Source organism: Diceros bicornis, chromosome 3 (genome assembly GCF_020826845.1).
Source record: "Diceros bicornis minor isolate mBicDic1 chromosome 3, mDicBic1.mat.cur, whole genome shotgun sequence".
In the NCBI taxonomy this organism is placed as follows: Eukaryota; Metazoa; Chordata; class Mammalia; order Perissodactyla; family Rhinocerotidae; genus Diceros; species Diceros bicornis.
This window is the reverse complement of record NC_080742.1, coordinates 15795524-15813644: the sequence shown is the minus strand read 5'-3', so window position 1 is coordinate 15813644 and position 18121 is coordinate 15795524. Positions and strand designations below refer to the sequence as shown.

Here is an 18121-nt window from a genome sequence, read left to right as displayed (position 1 = left end):
GAAATTAAACCTGCTTGAAATCAGCCATTGTATGTAAGCCCTAAATGCTACAGGAATTGATACCCATCGGTTTATTTCTAGGAAGGCCTGGGACTTTGTCTGTAGAAATAAAAATTCAGAACGCAGCCAAGACTCTCTTTAAGTTAAGGCAGACTCATGGCCTTCCCCCTCCCTCCCTCTCACCCTACCGGCTTGCGTCCTCAACTGCTCTCCATGGTGTCGTCAAGCCTGGCTGCTGTCACGCCCTCCCTTCCCACCTGTACACATCCTGTCCCGCTCCTCCCCCTCTCCCTGCACACCATGGGGACTACAGCATGAACGCGGGTGAGGGCTCAGATGGTTTCCAATAGTGTCACCATTCGTTCTGTATTATCAGAGCAGAGGAGCTGCAGAAGGTTCACAACCCTATGGGCAGGAAGAAAAGTTTTTTGGCATCCTCAGCTGCCTGATGGGGAAGAAGGGTAAGGTAACCAGGAACATGCAGCTGGAGCCAAGGACACGGCAGCCCCCGGGCCCTCAGTTCAGAGAGGGGCCTGTGAGCCCAGCTGGGCCAGGCTCCCTGCTTGCCTTTATGACTGCTCTCCTTGTGTGGGGCCTCCTGGGCTCTGTGCCTTCTCAGGTGGATTATCCGGGGCGCGGGCCTGCCCGGATCTATAACTGTTCGTCCTTCGCTAGGGCTGTAGCTCTGCTCACAGCATCTTCTGAAAGAATACCTCTCCTTTTTGCTCCTCATGGGGACCTTAAATAACAGTTGCATAAAGGCTAAAAGGATAGAAAGGGACAATCCCTGGACAAGCCAGTTAAGCTCCGTGAGCCTCAGTTTCCTTATTTGTGTGATGAAGATAATAACAGTACCTCCTTCAGGTTTGTTGTGAAATCAGAATGATCATGCTTCTGCGTGCCAATTCCAAAAAGGTAAAAAGAAGTTTCGTTTGTTGATAAAAGAATTGAAATCAACATGATACTCTGATTGAAGCAACACATATTTAATAAGTTTTAGTTCAAGTGTAATTTCTTTGTCAAGATCAGAGAATTGACTCACCTGTTAGATCACTCCCCCACACCCCTCGCCATTCCCACGACAACCCACTGGGCTCTTGCTGATCCCACTTTCTGGAATATTCTTCCCTACTTTCTACATCTAGTGAAGTCTTATTCTCCCTTCAAACTCAAATCTTCCCTTAGTCCCAAATACAGAGCAGTCTGTTCTGTCCTGGCCCACCCCACAGCACTCTGGACTTGCCAGAAGTCTAGAAATCTGTAGTAGCCAGCTTTGAGCTCCTTGAAGGCACTAATAGTGTCTTGTTCATCTTTACATCTCCAGTGCCTAGCACAAGCCTGCATAAAGGGCAGGACGTCGTCTCACGGATAAATATAAAAGGAAACCTTGAGTCTTCCTTGCCTGTTCTCTTTCCCTCACACCCCATATCCAATCCATCAGCAGGTCCAATCTAGTCTGTCTTCTGAGTATATCCTTAATCTGGCCCCTTCTCACCACCCCCATCATTACCTCCCTAGTCCAAGCCGCCATCATCTCTCACCTGGGCTACCACAATAGCCTCCTCACTGGTTGTCTTGATTCCACCTACCTTCCATTCTGCACACAGCAGCCATGTTGGCCTTTTAAATTGTCATTCCCCTGCTTGAGCCCATCCAATGGCTTCATTCACACTTAGAATAAAATTCAAACTCCTTACGGAAGCCCTGTTTGCTCTCACACTTCCCCTCCTCTTCCTCTCAATGCTACTTACCATCCCTCCAACATGCCAAGCCCTCTCCTTGCGTCTGCTCCATTTTTGCCCACGTGACTTGCTCCTCAGCGTTCAAGTCCCTGCTCAATGTCACCTCACCAGAGAGGCCCGCCATGACCACCTTATCTAAAACACACCCCACATTTCTCTCCGTCTCCTTGCCTTACCTTCATTGGACTGATCCATATCAGATTTGTTATTATTACTTATTTGTTATTAATTTTCTGTCGCTTCCACTATGATGGTAAGGTTTATGAAGATAGGAATATTGCTTTCTTCACAGGTGTATTTTCAGTGTACAGACCTGTATAACATAAACAGCAGGTGCTCAATAAATATTTGTTGAATTAAAAAAAATGCTTCGCCAGGCATCTGCCAAAGATGGTGCTCAATGGCTGAGGCCATCTCCCAGGCCACCAGGCACCCATCATGGCCAAGCAGGTGCTGCTGCACTGGAAGGTGACGGTCATGCACTGTGAGGGCATGAACATTTCTGGCAATTTCTACAGAAACAAGTTAAAGTACCTGGCCTTCCTCCACAAGCATGTGAACACCAACCATCCTGCAGAGCCTCCCACGTCCAGGCCTCAGTCACATCCTTTGGTGGACAGTGGAGGCATGTTGCCCACAAGGCCAAGGGAGGCCAGGCCGCACTGACCACCTCAAGGTGTTGAAGGGACCCCACTGCACTCTGACAAGAAAAAGCAGATAGTGGTTCCTGCTGCCCTCAAGGTTGTGTATCTGAAGCCTCTGTGAAAGTTTGTCTACCTGGGGCATCTGGCTCACCAGGTTGGCTGGAAGTACCAGGAGGTGACAGCCACTCTGGAGGAGAAGAGGAAGGAGAAGGCCAAGATTCATTACTGGAGAGCTCTGAATGTGGAGAAGAAAATTGAGCAATACACAGAGATCCTCAAAATCCAGGGACTCCAGTCTGAGCGCAATGAAGACTGTTTATTCCTCACGCTCGGCCTGGCCTGCCCTTCCTCCATCACCACCCTGGGATGTGGGGAACCCAAGGGCAACCATCCAGGGGCCACAGGTAGCCTGGGGCTTAGAAGGCTGGGAACACACAGAGGCCCTCAGTCCCAATTCCTGTTTAAGAAAGGACTTCCTTTAAAAAGTTACTTTAAACATCTCTGGGCCGGCCCCGTGGCTTAGCGGTTGAGCGCGCGCGCTCCGCTGCTGGCGGCCCAGGGTCGGATCCCAGGCGCACACCAACACGCCGCTTCTCCGGCCATGCTGAGGCCGCGTCCCACATACAGCAACTAGAAGGATGTGCAGCTATGACATACAGCTATCTACTGGGGCTTTGGGGGAAAAATAAATAAATAAAAATTTTTTTTTAAAAAGTTATTTTAAACATCTCTAAGAGCTGTGTAGGCATAATTTGTCTATGACTTACTTGTTCACAAGAGAGTTTTAGAAAATCGATAGTGGGAACAACCATTTACTTCAGGTTCAATATTTGCAAGAGTGAGCTGGAAAGCTGTAACTGGAGGGGAACCCTGCGTTGGGAATGGGGCATCTATTTGAAACTTCCTGCTTGGGCATAGACTGCACTCTGCCACTGTTAGAAGGTGGGAAAATGCTAGTTGGGCAGCCCGAGCCTGGTGTGGTACAAAGGTATTTCTAGATGCGCACAGGCTGGGGAGACGTGCACCCCATGGCTCACAGGCACTGCCCTAGCTGCTCCCCCGTATTTTGTGATCAGAAATAAATAAATTATTTTTAAAGGGAAAAAAAAGGATGGCTAGAGCCGCTGGTTAGTGGGTCCCAACGTAGAGATATGAATGAGAGGACAGTGTTTTGAAAAATAAAACTGGATACAGAAAAAAATTGTCTAAGGATAGCCTTGATGAAATATGATAACAACAAAATTGGATGACTCCAGACAGACACAAGAGCTCTGCTTCCGCTAATTTATTTTCTTTTTTTGTTTTTTTTTTTTTGTTGTTTTTTTTTTGTGAGAGAGCTCAGCCCTGAGCTGACATCTGTGCTAATCCTCTTCTTTTTGCTGAGGAAGACCGGGTCTGAGCTAACATCTATTGCCAGTCCTCCTCCTCCTTTTTTTTTTTTCCTTCCCCAAAGCCCCAGTAGATAGTTGTATGTCATAGTTGCACATCCTTCTAGTTGCTGTATGTGGGACGCGGCCTCAGCATGGCCGGAGAAGCAGTGTGTCGGTGCGCGCCCAGGATCCGAACCCGGGCCGCCAGCAGCGGTGCGTGCGCACTTAACCGCTAAGCCACCGGGCCAGCCCTTCATTTTCTTTTTAAACAGCCAGAATTGTTAAAAAGGGACCTTGTTCTCCAGGGACATATTGATGGGGATGTAGTTGCACATCACTTAGGGGCCTCAATCTAGAAGAGAATTAATCTGATGCTGAGTCTTGCCATAGATGGCTTACAGAGGCAGATGAAGGGATCATCAGGAAGATCTTGCTCATGTACCCCAGAAAGTATGGATTTAGCTGGAATCCAGGAGTGTCCTCTGAGTCACTCATTTCCATGTCTTCCATCTTTGGCAAGAGGTGGCTGTTATCAGTTTCCATCATTTCTTCCATGAAATAGGTACCTTATGATTAATAATTCTCATCCCTTATTTCCACTTTCTGCCACTTCAGACAGGGCTGTATTTCTGTGATAAAGAACACGATTCTAGAAAAGCTTTGACATGAAAGGTGCCTTCTAAAGATTGAAGTAAAACCTCTTTAGTTCAGATTCTGCTAACTGTATGAACTCCAATTTGTTACAGGTTTCATTGGGCTGAGGCTTATCTTGGTCCAATGGTGAGGGACCAAGCAAATGAGTGGTGGAAACATTATGTGCAAAAGGTGTAACCAATTTAAAAAGACTTCCTCACTGCAGGCTTAAAAACACTTTATCAGCACTATTAATTTTTTCACATTTTTTAAATTGCGGTATAATTTACATACAGAAAAACTCACCCTTTTTAGTGTACAATTCTACCAGTTTTGAAAAACACATACAGTTATATAATCACTACCATAATCAAGACATAGGACAGTTCCATAATCCCCCCAAATTCTCTCATTCTCCGCTGTGGTCAAGCCTCTTCCCACCCCAACCCCTGGAAACCACTTGCCAGTTTTCTGTCCCTTTAGTTTTGTCTTTTTGAGAATGTCAAATGAAGGGAGTCATACAGTATGCAACCTTTTGAATCTGCCCTCTTTTACTTGGCATAAGGCATCTAAGAGTCACTCGTGTCGTTGAGCATGTTAAGTAGTTTGTTCCATATCATAGCTGAGTACCATTCCATGGTACCATGGTGTGTTTACCCATTCGCCAGTTGACGGACATTTGGGTTGTTTCCAGTTTTTGGTGAATAAGAATAAAGCCACTATAAAAATTCACATTCAGGTTTTTGTGTGAACGTAGGTTTTTATTTCACCTGTGTAGCTACCTCAGAGTGGGATTGCTGAGTTGTATGATAACTAAAAGTTTCACTTTTTAAGAAACTGCCAAACTGTTTTCTAAAGTGGCTGTTCCACTTTTCATTCCCAACAAGAACATATGAGGGTTCCAGCTGCTCCACGTCCTTGCCAGTTATTTTCAGTTGGTTTTTTTTTTTTAATTTTAGCCGTTTTAGTAGACATGTAGTGGTATCTCATTGTAGTTTTAATTTGCCTTTTGCTATGAATGATGTTGAGCCTCTTTTTAGGTGCTCATTTGCCATCCATATATCATCTTTGCTGAAGTGACAATCCAAATCTTTTGCCCATTTCTAATATTGGGTTCAAACTACTAATTTCATGGCTGACATGTATATAAACATTCATATATATTATTTCATCTGACCGTCACAACTCTGGAAGGGAAGCAGGGCAGATATTATGCCCTAACTCTCAATTGCCCTGAGAAATTGAGGCTGGAAACGGTTAAACGACTTGCCCAAGTTCGCACCAAGTGGCGGCACTAGAGTAGGAAGCCAGGCCTGCCATTGACACTCTTTCCCCCACACATGGCTGACTTACTCTTCCCAAAGACAAATAGGGTCGCTCTCTGCTCAGCGGAACTGTGAACGGAGGCTGAGGTCGCTAAGCCAGTCCGGGCAAAACTGGGGAAAGGGAAAGTCTGTCCTTGCCGGCTGTGTTCCAAACACTTCCAACCCCGACTCCCTGTGCCTTGTCTCCCTTCTCTGGAGTCCAACTTGCAGCTACTGATACTTAGAAAAAATCTATTAAACAAATCTTCCCTGACTCTCTCCTCTTCCCACCCCCTGAATGGGGATTTTTGCATTTTAACGGGAACTTTTAGAGATAGCGCTTCTTCATGCAGTGGTTTTCAAACTGTTCTGTTAGATCTTCACAGTCATGAGAAATGGCCTGAAGAGCCCCTGCAGGTGGGAGTGGGGTGAATGGCCAGCGACGTTGGACCCACCCAGCCTAGCCACAGCAGTTCCATTTTTATCTGTTTTACATATTGGGCTCTCATTTAAGATTTTATTTGAAAAGAAAGTGTTGCTTTCCAAACCATGCTTGAAATAAATGAACCAGCATATTTCTTATGTATCTTGTAATGCAGATATTTTACTAATTGAGACTGATCCCTGGGCATTCCCACATCCCCAGATCAATCTGGATTATCAGGATTTTACTGTGCTGAAAAATAGAGCTGAGTTTCCTAATCTGTTCTCCATGACACACTTCTGATGGGTTATACCAAGATACTGACTCCCTTCAGCCCTTGGGGTGTACAGGAAGGGCTTGACTGTGTCTTCAGACCTCGATCATTTTCATCTGCTGACTCCACTGCCCTGGCTAAATCATATCTTTTTCTCTCTGTGTCCTCACGTGGAAAAGATTAAAGGCACTAGAATAGAGCAGTGGTTTGGGCTTGGGCTCTGGAGTTATGTAGTCAGTCCTCCCGATCCTCACTAGCTGAGTGCTCCTGGCAAATTGTTTAATTTATCTAGGCCTCAGTTTCCTCATCTGTGAGATGGGGATAATAGCACTGTATGTCTTAGAACTGTCGTGAGGATTAAAAGACAATGTATTTGATGCACACGGCACGGTTCCTCGTATCTGTGAAGCACCCAGTAAACAGTAGCTGTGTTACTGATAGCCCCATCCAGCCCTGAGCTTGGCTCTTCCAGCCATGGCGGTAAAGTCTGCCACAGGTTTATCGCAGCACCTTTGATTATGCTTTCAAAATGAGTCTAAATGAGAAGCATCAATAAGCAAATGTGGCCGCAATTTTTAAAGTTATTAATGTTTATAACACCTAGTTTACATCTCTCTGGTAATCAAGGTGAAACAAATACATGTCTGAAGGCCATTAACCATGCCTCCAGATTGGAAACAACGCTTCAGAAAGAGCAGAAGCAAAGTAAAATAATGAATTTGTTCTGAAATGTTTTAAATGCACATTTTTCTTATTTGTATTTTGTTACAAAAAGCAATCACCTTAGTGCTGGTTGAACGGATCCCAATGAACCATTGTGGTTAGAACACATCCTTAAAAGATTTTTCTTTTGAACACCAAATGACTTCACATTATTGTCCTTTGATCTACTCTAATCATTTTTATATTTTCCTATAATATTCTAAATTAGAAGAAAATATATTTCACTGCAACCACATCAATATTCTCTAACCCAGCCAACTGTAGGTTGCAACAGGAAATGTTTTTATAAAAAGAAGTAACACTTACCAAATCTATGGATCTCTTTGCAGAATAATTTTATTCATTTGAGCAGTAAAGGTATTTATGTCTCAGACTGACTCAGGGTTTCCAATATCTAGTATGAGTATTGTCAATTCAATCCAGGTTCAAGGTGTGACACTGTGAGGGATATTTTTAAAGTACATCCCTGCCCTTAAGAAATCTACTTTCATTATTCTCTGATTTCAGCTCATATTTCTAGCATTTTCACAAATCTACACCCTAACTATGGTGACTCCCTTTCTGTGTCCAAGGTTCAAACATAAATGGCATTTCAGAGTCTCCATTTGGAATAATGATGGATCTGCCTCTGATAATCACTTTTTTGTGTGTGTGTGTGAGGAAGATCAGCCCTGAGCTAACATCCGATGCCAATCCTCCTCTCTTTGCTGAGGAAGATTGGCCCTGGGCTAACATCCGTGCCCATCTTCCTCTACTTTATATGGGACACTGCCACAGCATGGCTTGACAAGGAGTGCCTTAGTGTGTGCCCAGGATCCCAACCTGCGAACTCCGGGCCGCCGCAGCGGAGCACACACGCTTAACCGCTGTGCCACCAGGCCAGCCCCCTGATAATCACTTTAGATGGAAGTCTCTCTCATACTGCCCCAGAAGAAGAGATGAGCCCCATTTCTGAATCACACTAGTGGATAGTAAAGGAGTCTAGTGGCAGTGTTTCGGATGAGCTTGTACAACACCACGCAATTTGGAAAGTCATTCAATAACCCTGCTCCATTACCCACCAGCTATGCAGCCTTGAACAAGTTACCTAACTTCTTTGTGCCTCAGTTTTCTCATCTGTGAAATGTGCAAGTTTACATGTATTAATGTGAGTCAATACATTTCAAGGGTGCCTGGTACCTAGTAAGCACCTCAATCATTGTTAGCTATTGCCGCTATTAGTCTTACCAATAGTGGCAGTGCTAGTATTACCTTCCTGAACACCTTCATCCAAAAGGCGGGCACTTGGCTCTGGGTCCGAGCCCTGTACTGAGAGGAGGAGAGCAGTGTGGGAACCCTTATTCAGGGCTTGGGTGCCAATCAACCCCAAGCTGGAAGCCCTAAGGCTATTGGGTGAGATGTGGGGCAGGAGACAGGCCCTCTTTCCCCTGCAACAATCTCCAGCTCTCTCCTAAGGGGTCTCCCTTACCCCTCAGCACAGGGTGAAATGAACTCTTCCTCGATTCGAGTTACATTTTCCGCTTCTGTACAAATTTCTGCTGGAGACAAGAGCCGCCTGGGAAAACCAATAATGCAGAGACTTATTTACTGCAATAAGGAGCTTATTCCTAGCAGGTCACCTCTAGTTACTGCCACTTGGGTTATAGCCCATAAAATAAACAAACTGTTGAAACACAGTAGGTAAGGCTTTTTTAGCTCGGGCATATGATGTGAGAGTGCCTTTTATTTTTCAGTATTGCTGGGTTCCTACAAGATGATTTAAGAGATTGTACATCTTTTAACTCAAAGATAATGGTGTGTGAGTGTGTGTAATTTGTGTATGTATATGCTAATAATATGTAATTGTGTATTAATCAGTCTATTTTCTAGGAGAGGTCCAAACTGGCTAGAACTGCCAATAGCAAGGGGAAGAAATGTGATCCTAACTTACGAGAGGGACTTGCTTCTCCCCCAGTGAAGTGTAAGATATTTAGGGCCTATCCTCTCTCTGGGTTCATCTGAACATTCACTGGCTCATTGATTAATGATTCCCCAGGGATGAAGCTCCTTTAAGCAAAGTCATTACATCAATATGGCTGATAAGGTTAACAAGGGAAAGAACATCTGGTAAAAGTCAGGGGAACTTGACTCATGTGCTTGGATCCAGGGCTTCTCTTCATCCCTCTCCATCCCAGGGGCCCCTGATGACAGCCAAGAACTCTTCCCAACATACTTCTTGTCGCTGTCGTCCTCCTTCTGCACTCTTCCCCTCAAACTTACTTCCTCTCCCACTTCAAATATACATTATCATTTCACCACTATCCTCCCTCTGAAGACTGATAAAAGTCGCAGACACAAACTTATTTTTGGCATATTATTCTTTAAATGATGATCTTTTGCCCTGAAGCGTTTCCTCAAGCTGGCATTTGGTTTCAAGTCTTCCATTTCTATTTGTGGAATAGATTTATTTATTCATCAGATATTCATTGAACACTTATTATTGTGTCAAACACTATGCTAAGTATTAAGTCCACTGTGATAAACAAGACCAATGTGGTCACTGTCCTCCTGAAGCTTACAATCTAGTAGTTAGACTGATGTCAATCAAAGAAGCAGGCAAATATATAATTACAAGTGATAAGTACTATGAGGAACTAGAAACAAGATGCTTTTGAGGAGAGCAGAGTATGTACTGTGGATTGGGGTTCTCTTGGGTGCCATTTAGGAGTTCTAAAGAATGAAATAGAGCCCACCATGTAAATAGTTGGGGGGAGAATTTTCAGGGCAGAGGAGTCAGTAATGATGCCCCGGAATAGAGAGTGAACTTGGTGCCTTTGAGGAACTGAAGGAAGACCAGTGTGGGTGGAGAATAGGGGATGAAGGGAGGTGTAGCTGGGAGGCTGGCAGGGGCCAGATCACGCAGGCCTCTGTGGGTCATGTTAATAACTTTGGATTTTAATCTAAGAGCAGTGAGAATCCACTGAAAATTTTGAGCAAGGGAATGGCATGGTCTAATTTATGTCTCAAAGAGATTGTTGCAGATGCTGTGTGGAGAATCAGTAGAGGTAGGCAAGAGTAGAAGTAAAGAGAAGAGTGGGTTGTTCTAGAACCCATGTGAGAACCAATGGTTTGACAGGCCCATCCCTGTGGTGTGGTAACCTGGTTAGTTGTCCCGGGCTCCAAGCTCAGGGGAGGGTGTGTGGCTCACAATATACTACACTTAACTGCTGTTGTCTGAACAACACTGAAATGCATTTTTGAATTTTCTGTCTTTAACAGTATCACCAAGGGTTTATGAAAGACGTCCACACTGTGGCTTTCTTGTAAGTGTGATTATCTTAGGCAGCCCACACTGGCTGCATCCTTCCAGGTACTGGCCTATATCTTGACCTTGGGGAGTGAAAGTGAAGATGAGCCTAAGTTGGCAGAGTCCCTGTCTATTTGAAGAGAAGACTGATAAGACTTGCAGGTGGATTGTATTTGTGAGGTGAGAGAGAGAAAGGAATCAAGGATGACTCCATGTGATGGTTGTGCCATTCACCAAGGTGGAGAAATAAGGAAAGAGTGCAGAATAGGCTGGGGGAGAAATGATTTCCATTTTGGACTTGTTAAATTGAAGATGCCAATGAACTGTCTGAGCAGAGCTATCAAGTAGGCAGACTGATCTACCAACATAGAGCTGTCGCATAGAGCTCAGCAGAAACATTTAGGAGTGTTGTTGTATAAAAGCTACATGACTCGATGAGAATGCTTAGGAGAGACTATGAAGAAAGAAAATGAAGAAAGAAAATAAGACCCAGCCCTGAGGAATGCCAGCATTTAGAGGTCAGGTAAAAGAAGAGGAGCCCATAAAGTACATTGAGAAGGACCTTCCAGAGAGGAAGATAAAGAGCAGGAGCATGGCATGTCCTGGAATCCAAGAGGCCAGTTTGTTTCTGGGAGTAGCCAGCTGTGTGAAATGTGGTGAGATAATGCGTTAATATGAACACAGAGACGTGTCCTCTGGATTTGACAACAGAAGGATCATTGGTGACCTTGATGAGAGCAGTTGCACTCAGGTGCAAGTGAGAGAGAGTAGGTGGGGAAGCCGGTTTGGAGTAAAAGGCTTTTTCCTTTCTGATTTCAGCCATTGGGCTTGGGGACGTTGTTTGGACAAAGGGGCTGCAGAAATCCCAGCAGGCCCACGTGGCTGGTTTCCTCTTTCTAGGATGTGTTTTTGTTATTTCTAATCTAGTCAGAACATCTCAGACAGGAAGGATGTGTGGAGCTTGTCATCCTAAATGAACATGGTCAGATGCTTTAGCCAGTGGCCAAGTTCAAGAAAAAACAGAAGGAGAAAAAGAGAGAGACAGAGACAGAGAGACAAGGAAAGGAAATAAGGTTTGAAGGAACCAGAACTAAATGTGGTCCATTCTTCTGGTTATTGTGTGTCGAGATTTCATGAAAACTAGAGTTCGAAATGTCAGAGAAGGGCGGCTCTTCCTGACCACCACAGTTTGTGTCACCTTGATGCGGCAGGTGAAGGTGGCGAAGGGGCTGCCTGCTGCCTGCCCTTGGTGCTTTACGGAGCTGTGCAGGCTCCTGCCTGGTGCAGACACCATGTGTCTGGTATTGAACTGGAGAATTCTTGTCCAGAAAAATGGAAACTATTAAACCACATCTATAAATATCCATCTTTTAAATCATTTTACTTTATGATCTAGTCCATTTTAATTTCTGACTAATAATCTTAATCATTAGTGGCTTGGAAGCCAGCCCTAGTGGTCTAATGGTCAAGATTTGGCGCTATCACTGCTGTGGCCAGGGTTCATTTCCAGGTCAGGGAACCACACCACCCATCTGTCGGTTGTCATACTGTGGCAGCTGCGTGTTGCTGTGATGCTGAAAGCTATGCCACCGGTATGTCAAATACCAGCAGGGTCACCCATGGTGGACAGGTTTCAGCAGAGCTTCCAGACTAGACAGACAGGAAAAAGGACCTGGCCACCCACTTCCAAAAAAATTGGCCATGAAAACTCTGTGAAAGCAGCGGAGCATTGTCTGATATAGCGTTGGAAGGAGAGAGGATGGCGCAAAAAGACCGGGCAGGGTTCTGCTCTGCTGTCCACAGGGCCACTAGGAGTCAGAATCAACTCCACGGCGCTAACAACAAACAAAGTGGCTTGGAACATTTTAGCTTTTAGTTTCTCCCACTAAGTACTTAATGATCTATAAACAAACACTTGAGAAATCTTTTTATAGTAAGAGGAATTCTTTCATATTTTTTTATTTTGAGTAATTTCACCTTCTACTTTATCATTATAAATAAGATGTTCAGAAATAAATGCTAAGTATTCTCTTCCATGCTGGGATCTAATTCCCGTTGGTCAGCAGCAGCCCCTGAGCATGTCCGTTTCACATGCTTTGATCCTATTTGCAAGGCAACATCTTACGAAAATTTTCTCAGTAAGTAAAAAGAGTAAAGAAACCCAACATTTTACCCCTGGCTGACCCATTTTATAATCTTGGTCAAGTTATTTAACCTCTCTTACTTCAATTCCTCCTTCAGGAAATGGTGTGAATAATATCAACCTCCTTGTATGTCAGAAATAATTCAAGGGCAGCTAATGACTTTACCATATGTGATGTAATGGTGGGGAAAAGAGCTATTAAAATGTGAAATATCGTTACCATGGTCCAAGCTAGAGATTACCATTGCACAACTACCCTCTAGTTAGGCCTTTCGAAGACCACTTTCAACTCTTTCAGGCAATATCTTCCTATATTTGTGGAGTTGCCACTGTCTATCATTTGTTAATTTGATTTTAAAATTCTAACTCAGCCAGAAGTAGAACATACTCCAATTTTCATTGAATACATTTGCATTTGAGGATTTCAGACTATTTCTTGGGGTAACCACGGATTTCTGAGGTATAGCACAACCACACCTGGGAATCACAGCATATAGGAATGGCTGACTTACTCACTTATTCAAAACCTCACCTGCAAGTATGCTGGTTAATGAGGTTTCCACTGGAGCCCAGTCCATAGGTAAGCAGCCACTGGGGCACAGAAGAAAAATCTGCCTCAACTATGTGCAAAAAATTGTTATAACCCTCCCATTGCAAGATGCTTTTCTCTTAGAAAGTGCATGTGTCATCTCTTTGAGGTAGACATTTTATCCCCATCTTATAAAGGAAGAAATTGGGGCTCAGAGAGGCCAAGTAGTTGGTCCAAAATCATATCTCTGGTAAATGCCAGAGGCAGGATTAGATACCAGGTCATCTGATGCTTTTCTAGGATTGTTTACTCACTATGTGAAAATGATAATGGACATTGGTCTATGGAAGGAAGGAAGAGAACTATGTGCCCTATACACTCCATTCAAATTTCACATCAAAGGAGAAACTTTTTTATAACTGATTTGATATTCTACAGGTGGCCAGAATTATTGGAACTATCAACCCCACTGCCCTCTTCCTCTCCTTCTTGCTTATCAGTATCAAAGTTACCAGATACGAATCCTCAACTTTTAAACAAAGCAGACTCTTGACATGAGGATGCACAAGGGGCTTTGACAGTCTCCCACACATGATGTTATAGAGGCAGGAATTCGATCACATGCATTGAGGCTGATGTGTGGGACAGAATCTCTTAGCTAGTGAGGGAGCCTTGCCTGCCACTCAGCATCCAGATTTCAATGTGGCTTTTTTGTTCCCCCCTCATGACCATATACCAAGTCTACGGAGAAAAATTACACTCTAGAATGTATTCTAAAATTTGAGGATTTCCAAGGGTCTTGGAACATATTCCTTACAAATATCAAGGGTTCACTGTATTAGTTTCTCTGCTTCAATTTTGTTTTAGTGGCCAGAAAGTCAAGGGTAACGTTAGTGCTCATAGTAGTAACTAACTCATCTCAGATTCCTAAGACTCTGTTTGCTTTCTACTTGGCTTCTGACCAGCGGTTGGTTTAAAAAAAAAAAAAAATCAGTTCTCATTTTTATCATTCTATTTTGTATGTGTTTTGTTGTTGTAAATTGTCTCAAATCCTTTCTGAAACTAGAGAGATTTTAAATCGTTGAATTTAAATTTAACAATAAATGTTGAAACTAGGCTTCCTAGAAAGAACATATATCTTAGTCCCAGGCCCTCTATAATGTTAGTACTAAAAAGAATTAAGGACAATGCTTTCTAAAAGACAACAATGAACGTTTTTAGATGAATTTATCCAAATTCTCAGAGTATCTGATGGTAGCTAAGAATTGTGCTTTGAGTGACATCTAATGGTTGAGAAAGTCACTCACTCTCCCAACTTCTTCCAGAGGACTCAGACCAGTTTCTCAAAGCTTGGTTCTTGGACCATCTTCACAGTCATCTGTGACGGTTAAAAATGCAGAGAAATTCCTGGGCCCTATCCTACCGGACTCTCTGGGTCTGGCCACCAGGGAATCTGTATTTTTCAGAACTATCCCAGGTGATTCAGATGTATGCCAAGTCAGATACCACACAGGACTGTCAGGCCTGATGACACCCCAGGAGTTACAGGGGCCAAAGCGCAGGGATGGATGAGGCCTGGGCTTTGCAATGACCTCCCTGCTCTATCGACCAGGGAAGGGGGTGGAGTAGAGAGGGCTGGGGCCCCAGAATCCCCGCGGTGCGGCCGCTGCCCTCTCGGCAGTGAGGGTGGGGGTGGGGGTGGCGGTGGCTGGGGACCCGGAAAGCGGTCGCCCCTGGCGCCCTGCTCTTGTCCCCGACGCAGAGGGGTCGCGGGGGCACCGACAGCCTGCGCGGGGCGGCCCCTAACGCTGTGCTTCCCGCCCGCAGACGACCCCAGCGCCTGGAGCCCTGCCGCCGCCGGCCCAGCTCTGCCGGAAGTAGGCGTCTCGCCCGAGGACGTCCTCTCGCCATTCTCTCCATCGCATCCCGTCCCCCCCTCCGACCCTGCCCTCCAGATGAGCCCAGACCCGGCTTGGGATAGCAAAAGGGAACACGACGTTAGGAAACCAAAGGAGCTTTCGGCCGGCGGCCAGAAGAAGCAGCGCCTCGGGGAGCAGAGGGAGCGCTCGACCAGCCCCCAGAAGGCCGCGCGGCCGAGGCTCGAGGAGGCGCCCGGCGGCCAGGGCCGGCCCGAGCCCGGCAGGGCCCCCGCGGAGGCCGCGGCGGACGGGGCGCGCGCCGGCGGGAAGGACGGGCCCCGGGCCGCAGCCGGCCCCGAGCTCGGCCGGCGCGAGGGCCCCGGGGCGGCGCCCGCGTGCGCGGAGCGGCCGGGCGCGCGGGAGGCAGAGGGCAGGGCGGGCGCGCGCGCGGGGCCCCGGCAGGGCGCGCGGCCTCCGGGGGGCGCCCCCGCGCGCAGGGCGGCCGTGGCGCCGGGCCCCTGGCGGGTGCCGGGCTCCGACAAGCTGCCGGGCGGCCTGAAGCCCGGCGCCTCCGCCGCGGGCCGGTGAACCGCGCCCCGCGCCTCGGCGCCCGCAGGCCGCTCTTCTTGGGTCCCGTCTCCCGGTGATTTAATTTATTCTCACTGTCACACGCATAGATCCACGAGGCACCGAGGCCTGGGCGCGCCGACGTGAAGTCCCACGTGTCCGACGAGCGCGGGCCGGGCGGCGTCCCCGCGCAGACCGAAACTGATCCTGAAGCCCCCGGGTCCCCTGTGGGGGCTTTGGCAGCTATGGAAGAACCAAAATAACGTGAACAACATCACAGAGAGACAGTGCAGTGTAGCTTTAGTAAAAAGAAAGAAAAAAAATTCCCCCCACTGCATGAAGGATTTGGATGTCATCCAAACTTTATATCAAGAAACTGGACAAGTTAAGAGCAATCAGAAACTGGAATATCGCCTTAAAAATCAAACTGCACGGAGCAAGCTGAAACTGAGACAAGATTATATCTTTTAATTGATCTAAAGAGTTGTAAATAAATTGTTCTTGACATATCTAGACAGGGGTTACAAGGTTTCTTTGAAACATTCAGAACTGTTCGCCCATGACAGGTTTCCTAGGCTCACCGTGGCATCCATCACCGTATTAGCAGAAACGTTCCCTGCGACCGCAGGATGAGTTAGAAATCTTGTGAATTCATTGGTGTGATGCCATTTTTACTGCCATTCCTGTGATCAAGTCATGTTTCTGTACATTTTCAGTGGTAGGAAAAAAAAGTTTTAAAAATTGTATGCTAGGGAACAGTTTGCCATAAGTCAGAATTTTGCAGTTTAGCTCATAGATCTTAATTGGTTTTCATCTAAAATATGAATTCTATAATTGAAGGACCACGGTTTGTTGAATCAAGATTGGCAACGCTGCACTTCCTTTATGGAAAGGCTTTCCTGTTGTCTCAGACCAGCAGAGATAGCAGCTTCGACAGCAATGTAATATTTCACTTATTTTATTGTCTTTTTTTAAACCCTCTTTCCATTACTTCATTTTCACTTTGATAGGACAGAGGCAAAGTATTTCTCCTATATTTCTCAGATTATAATGAATCCCTAATATTAAAAAATCCTTATGACCAATTTATTTTCATTAAAGAACATGAATCTCTTTAGCATTCTGTGCTGCTTATCTTTCTTTCCTTATTCTTTCTCCTTTTATTTCCATTTGGTTTGCTTTTTCGTCTTGTATTCTTTGCCAATTTTTTATTTCTTTAGCAACCTCTAGATGTTCCTGTTTATCTTAGATCTGTGGTGGATCCCCTAGTAAAATTCTAAGGCTTGCCTTTCTTTCCTGATGTTTTAATATTTCTTTGTAAAATGTTACCTTCAATTAATTATCCATTGGTACTTATTTGTAGCTACACATTAAAAGGCAAAATGTTTCTGAGGGCAGTTTCTCTTTAAGATGGCCTGAATGAATGAGGCTTCATCCTTCCCAGAGTCTGCCCCTTTCAGGAGTTCAAATGCCGATAAGCCTCACTTCCCTGCGCTTGTCGTCAAATGAGTAAAACCTGGAGATCAGGTCCGTTACACAAGGTCACACGTAGTAGCCTCCCTCAGTTGACTCTTTCCTTCTCTGTGTAACTGTGGTGTCCTGAGCATCAGCCTTTTAATTTCCGTCAGGCATAGGAGTAGTTCAGTCGTTTGACAGGAGGAGAATATGGTTGAAAGCCTCAAGTGAAGAGTCTTGCAGCTTGTAAAAGCAATTTCCAAAAGTGGAACCCATTCATCATAAACGAAAGCACAAACACACGTAGCGGTTTACAATACTTTTAGTTTAATCTCAATTAGTCTTTCTCCCCTGGACTGGAAATCCGGTATAGTTTGCCATTAATTTATTGAATCTGGTTTTGGACAATGCTTCTGTAGTGTAGCTGCACGTCCTGGTACTGTATCCTCTGACCTTTGTTTTCCATGTGTTGCAAAAGGATAAAGAAATTGAGATTACGCTTGCATAAACCCTAATCGGCACAGTCCACAGCTGCTACTTGTGCAGTAACTGCTTTATGCGGCTGTAATCCATCACCTGTGAAGACAGCACATCCTCTAAATCCCATTCCAAATAATATTTCTGTGTAGTGTTAGCTGTGAATTTACCCTGTACAGCTGTATCTCTATAAATATAATTCCATGTATTAATAGTCACAGAAAGACTGTAAGTGAGCAACTATTTTTATGAAACGCACCACTATGGATAAATTAACTTTTACAGAAATCTTGTTTACTGTATGATATTCTAAAACACTGTCAAATAAAATATATATCCAAAAATCTTTTCTTTTTCCAACTATGTAGGCTGTGTGTTAATTTGAAGTAAATAACTACTGGGAATTAATATTTTTAAACTGCAGTTTTCATAGACTTTTAAAGTATAAGTTTAATGCCCCAAACAGAACTTCTTTGAAACTTGAATCTAAATGCAGTGGAATTACACAGAAAAAAAACTATTGACTTTTTTCGCCCGAGTAAACTGAGAGTTTTCTCATAGACAATCTAATCGGTATCTGCCTGTCAGCTAACTACATCATTTACGAATTGTCAGTATGTTTCTGTTGCTTGCTACACTGATTGATACTAAGCCTTTTTTCAAAAAGCATTTAAGGTATCAAACAGTAAAT

General features: G+C 44.8%; 1 protein-coding gene and 1 pseudogene across 1 annotated transcript in view; both read left to right on the top strand.

The window, feature by feature from the left end:
* MAGI2 (membrane associated guanylate kinase, WW and PDZ domain containing 2) overlaps positions 1–17795 on the top strand; it is a 989343-nt gene extending 971548 nt beyond the window's left edge. The window contains exon 21 of the mRNA XM_058524198.1: positions 14900–17795. Within this exon, the coding sequence (XP_058380181.1) occupies positions 14900–15519 (620 nt within the window). The 3' untranslated portion in view covers positions 15520–17795. The remainder of the gene's footprint in view (positions 1–14899) is intronic.
* LOC131422674 (large ribosomal subunit protein uL13-like) lies at positions 2133–4540 on the top strand (annotated as a pseudogene).
* Positions 17796–18121: the final 326 nt, after the last annotated feature.